General features: G+C 36.3%; 1 protein-coding gene across 2 annotated transcripts in view; it reads left to right on the top strand.

Annotated features, from left to right (window-relative positions):
- Positions 1 to 2540, top strand: part of LOC136840958 (uncharacterized) — a 43348-nt gene extending 40808 nt beyond the window's left edge. For both annotated transcript variants that reach the window (XM_067107943.1, XM_067107942.1), the window contains exons 4-5: positions 890 to 1045; positions 1695 to 2540. In XM_067107943.1, the coding sequence (XP_066964044.1) occupies positions 890 to 1045; positions 1695 to 1799 (261 nt within the window). In that variant the 3' untranslated portion in view covers positions 1800 to 2540. The remainder of the gene's footprint in view (positions 1 to 889; positions 1046 to 1694) is intronic.
- Positions 2541 to 6000: the final 3460 nt, after the last annotated feature.

Consider the following 6000-nt stretch of genomic DNA (forward strand, 5'->3'; position numbering starts at 1 on the left):
TTCAAGTTTATCCCCTTCAGCGGAGATTACCTGAAGTAATAAAGTTTATTAAATGATTAGAGATTCTAGCATCAATCATTTGTCTTGAGACTTGAGGCAACAAATATCAATTAACTGGCTGTTAAAATGTCTTATGAAAAACCATCGTCCAGTGAGTTGACTCCAGGTAAAATGTTTTGTTTCATTAACCAATAATTGTCAAAACGATTTTTTTACCATATTAATCATTTGACAGTAACAAGATTCTCTTGCTGATGCCTTTTCTTGCGAAAGTTTCCTAAGAAATATTAATTTATTGAACAAATTATTACCGGAAGTGGGCGATATTAATCTAAAAATCATTCATAAAAAGATTCAAAGTTTTCAAGTAAATTCCTTTCCCTAAACAAGTACTGCTTCAAGCAATGGATCATCATTCCCAGCCGATTAGGCATTCGGAATTTAACTGCTGTTGTCTTCCAGGGTCTCGTTTTACTGCATTTTAAAAAGGAGTTCTGTCCTATGGAGTACCAGATAGATGCTCATAGGTTTGTTTTGCGATGGTTCAGTAGCATTGATGCTAACAGGCGGGTCACTTTCGATCCTTCTCATAAAGCAGCGTTGCCAGGTTTACACCATATTTAATTTTGTCCTTTAAAAGATTTTGTTCCCTCGTTCATTTCTGAAAACCTGTATGACCATTTATTGATTTCGTACCTCGACTAACATTTGTCATTTGCTGTAAAATTGAAATGGCAGTTATTGAATTATTTACTATGCGAATGTTTTTGTGAACACTCGTCCCATGAAACTGAAGTTATTATGGTATTCAAATGAATGCAGTAACGATGTTACCATGTTTGCAAAAAGGTGCACGAGTTCATAAACATTTTTCTCTTCTCCCTGAAAGCACGTCAGAAATATCTTTGGTCCAGACGTGAACCCGATGGTTGGTAGCACTGCTCGGAACATGTGCCAGCTCTTCGACAGTGAAATCCTGCCTACTGATGACCCGGATGTTGACGTCTTCTATAAAGTGAGCAGCTGTGGGAACGAGGGATACATGGTAAGGCGCGTTGTGATTTTAAATCGTTTAAATGAAGAGCAAGCAAGGGGGAACAATCACGTAAGCGAAGAGATTAAATAAGAGAGATCACATGAATTATCAAGATCTCTTGTGGCGGTGTCACGAGAGACGTTTTCTGGCATCTTTGAGCAACAGCATTTTGTCTCCGACCTTAGCTCCAAGTAGCCAGTGATTTTAGTGTATTGGTTACAAAATTGCAGTACCCGTTATCGTGTTTTGTTTTTGCGTAACTTCATGTAAAAGAGCATTTGCGACTGTACTTCTGAGCTTGTGCACGAAATAGATTGGCTTTTTGGTGAGAGGTACAGAGACAAAATTTTATTCGGGTGTCACTTTCTCTTCCCCTTCCCGCAAAACACTTTTGTAATATGATAATATTATGAATGTAGGTTGCTATAACTGTTGTAGTCTTTTAGAAGAATAAAACCTCTTATCAAGGTGGACATTATTGCAAAGCTAGCACTTTCGTTATAGATTTTAACAAAATTATAGGAAAATTATGATTGCGACCTCATCCCCTCCACAGGTAGCAGCAACATAGGAATGTACTAATGTAAGGTTTTTCATTCGCGTTCTTCGTGAATAATTAATATGGAAACGTTAAAAATGAAACCTTGTTATTTTCCAGGGCATAGGGAAACTTTGCTGCTTCAAGTGCACCGCCGGACCGTACACTTTCTTCCACCCCATCGATAACTGCGCCCCAACTGCAAGGCCTTCTTGGTGTCTCTAAGGGTTGAAGGGCGTTTCTTTCCAGTTGATATTTGTAGGAACTTGAATTGGAAAACAGTATAGAAAAACTCAATTTTGTCTTATATAAAAGATGAGTTTAAGTTATTCTTGACTATTTACGCACAGTACGAGTACTGTACATAGCTCTGGTGGGCAAGTTGCTAAATTGAGCCCACGAGCAGAATGTGAGAACTTAGTAATAAAATTGTGTGCACACCGCATTTGTTGCTCACCTGAGTGATGAAAATGAAAAGTGCGCAGCAGTTTTACTTGTTGACCATATTCACAGTGCAAGAATCAACACCATAAAAAGAAAAATGAATGCGAGATCATGGGCAATAATATATAATAAAACTATTAGGAAATAATAAGTCCTTTCTTCTTCATTGAATATTCATAATGTTTGTTGCCCCTAAGGGCACCGAAAAGGTATCACTCTCGTGCGCTCGTTCGCTTAGACAAGGAATCTTTTACCTTAGATCTTGCAAGAATTCTGACTGGGAACGATAAATGGTTAATAGTAACAAGCACATGTATTGGAGCCTCGATGGCTCGGTTGGTAGAAGCAGCAACCTCAGACTTCATAGAAGTCTGTGGCTAGGGTTCAATCCCCGCAGCCGACCAGTCAGAGAAGGCGGACACTTTGCTATCCGTGTAGACACCCCGGGATTACGTACGTAATCAACGGATAGGTTTGCTGAAAGCAAATGGGTGTTACAGACTAATACACACATAAAACAAAGCCACTCCAACATCTTCTAAAAAACATAACAGACACCTCACACGTCTCGGACTGCCGACCTACCCGCCAAGTTCTCCTCGCTGCTGGGAGAAAGGGAGATGGGGATTTGTCGAGGGTACGGCCTACCCCACCGCCAAATCAAAGTGCTTCAAAAGAAGGCATCATGCTTACCCCATATAAAAATGGAAAAAAAGCACGTTAAAAACGAAAAAAAAAGAAAAAAGTAACAAGCACATGTATTAAATCAGAAGCTGGATTAAGCACCAAAAATTAGTGCAAGTAATAAAAATTTTTAGACTATGAAATGAGCTGTTATATTCTCCCACAAATCTCTCTCTCTCTCTTTTTATATATATATATATATATATATATATATATATATATATATATATATATATATATAAAATGCATAGGATCATTTGAATGACTAACCTTCAATTGAAACACTTGATATTGCAGCCTAATATTGCACTATCATGAAAGAGAAAAATTATTATTGTAAAAGAATAAACCTGGTTGCATTAAAATGAAATAATTCTGAATGCAGCGAATGATCGTTGTTGGAAGACTGTTGCAACGAGAACCCTTTTGAGTTGTAACCCCTTCCCTTCGTCCAATCGTTGTAAAAATAAAACCAAGTAAAAAATGAGCCGGTCACTTCGGCGCAATCGAGTTTTCTGTACAGCGTATAATGCTGTATGAAACTATCGATGGACTGCAGTATGATACTCTCAGGACCCACTTATAAGTGGGTCCTGGATACTCTCAACTACGATCGGGCCGGCTCAGTTGCTCCCCAGATGCGGTCAAGTAAAGATCCGTCGGTGGCTGGCACCGCTAGCGGTGCTAAACGCACGATCCACAGCTAACCTTAACCTTAAATAAAAAAAAAAAAAAAAACTGAGGCTAGAGGGCTGCAATTTGGTATGTTTGATGACTGGAGGGTGGATGATCAACATACCAATTTGCAGCCCTCTCGCCGCAGTAGTTTTTAAGATCTGAGGGCGGACGGATAGACAAAGCCATATCGATAGTTTCCATTTACAGAAAACTAAAATTTAAAAATTCACTCTAGTCTCGTGGACTAAATCACAGATTTGTTTTCGCCAGCGTGCCCCAAGCCGAATTTTCTTTCGCCTTGGTAAGCAAGTTTTCCTCGACCCAGTAATTTAATTGGCTGATGCAGCACATCCCGATTCCGAGTGTCTAGGATTTGAGCTCCATTCCAGGATTCTGCGCATATATAACGTATTTAGAACGTGATTTGACCTAACCTTAACTTCCATCATAAATGCTTATTGCAACTCCGCCCTTTCTCTCTCTCTCTCTCTCTCTCTCTCTCACCCATCTATATAACAAAAAGAAGCAAAGGGACATTAAGGCGATGATAACAAGGATAAAATTTTTTTAAGGTCAGCGAACACATTAGACCCAAATAATTGCAAAAGCAATTATTTAGGCATATTCTGTGTCAATGGTTCTTTTCACAGAACATTCCTTCAGATTTCATGAAAATGATGTATTATTCGTCTCCAATTCTAAAATGTATCTGGACAATGTCCTTTCATTATAAGAGAGTTCCACTCCTTCAATGCCCAGATGTCCATTTCCTGACCGTATTTATACAGACACACACGGATTCAAGGCGAACAGCCTTCTGGCTCTATTCCCGGTATCCGAGTAAACAGCCACTCTGGAAATATATGAATCATGAATTATCATAAACTATCTGGTATTATATAGAAAAATATGAATAAAGATTTATTATTTCAGTGATTACAAAATGTCCTCTAATGTGTATTTTTATTTGCATTTTAACTCTACTGCACGCGTCGTTTTTGCTGTGAGCTTGAATGTAATTTTGTGTGTGCATATTTTGGGCTTCGTCGCAAGAGGACAGCACCCACGCTCGTGCACCGATACTTCGAAATAATTCACGAGGTTTCCCCACCCACCCACTAACTTGAGAGAAACACTGCACATTGATTCCAAGGTTCTCGTCGTTAATCTTGTCTCAATGAGTCACTCGGAAAATGTGTGACCTTTTAAAGCGTCAGTCACCGGGAGAGTACGTGAAGTTTTTCACTTCGCAAAGACAGAGAGGTTTTTCCATGCCATCAATATTTCCTCCTTATTTCCTCAAACTTTCCTCCCTAAGCGTCAAATATTCATGCGAGATTACCCATAGGGACGAGTGTCGCTTTCATCGCCGCTGCGTTAATCATCCGGAGAAGAAAGTATTGACTGATATGTAAAGTTTTGAAGCATTGATGTGTGACCTATGATAATCAGTAGCCACTGGTCTTTATTACCTGGATAATAATCGATGCTGGATTGTGATTGGCCACATTGAACAAGAGGCCGAGTGTTATTGATATACTGTATTTGAAATGTGTCATCCCACAGACTGTATACGAAACTGGCGTAATTAATTATCAGTAATGAGTATTCACTGCTTGGTGAACAATAATCATTGAATGAAAAGACGATCAACTGGGGAACCAAAAGCAAAATGAAACTATATATAGCACCAATAAAGTCTAAGGTAATAACTCGGGAATGTGGAGACAGGGTAAAAGAAAATAGGGAATATTGATTCTGGAATACTGTTTACTATGAAAGGAAAATGTTCAGAATATATATTCCTTCAAAAAATACTAAGTAAGTATAAGAGCTAAATGATAACAGGGAAGAAACGGTTAAAAAAAACTTTTCGACAAAACATTTAGTTTTCCTGTGAATTCCTTTGTGGCTGGATCAGAAATAACTAGCGTTCCCCATCGAGATCCAGAATCAACTTCACTACTTAATATCATATATATATATATATATATATATATATATATATATATATATATATATATATATATATATATATATATATATATATATATATATATATATATATATATATATATATATATATATATATATATATATATATTTTATATATATATAATTTTTTATTACTCAAGTATATATATATATGTATATATATATATATATATATATATATATATATATATATATATATATATATATATATATATATATATATATATATATATATATATTATATATATTTATTTATTTATGTGTATATAAAGACAAAATCCAAAAGAAAGAAAGAGTCTGCTAAGTAAAGGACGACCGTCGAAAGGCCTCTCACAGCACTCCAGTGTTTCTCTTTCCTTCGTGAATTTTTCCTTATTTATATATCCATCACGTTCCATATTTTCGTGATTCAGTTTATATATATATATATATATATATATATATATATATATATATATATATATATATATATATATATATATACACATATATTTATTACTTGATCTGGATGGGGGAACGCTAGTTATTTCTGATCCAGCCACAAAGGAATTCTCATGAACACTAAATGTTTGTCGAAACGTTCTTTTAACCGTTTCTTCCCTGTTATCATTTAGCTCTTATATTT

This window comes from Macrobrachium rosenbergii, chromosome 8, assembly GCF_040412425.1.
Source record: "Macrobrachium rosenbergii isolate ZJJX-2024 chromosome 8, ASM4041242v1, whole genome shotgun sequence".
NCBI classification, from domain to species: domain Eukaryota; kingdom Metazoa; phylum Arthropoda; class Malacostraca; order Decapoda; family Palaemonidae; genus Macrobrachium; species Macrobrachium rosenbergii.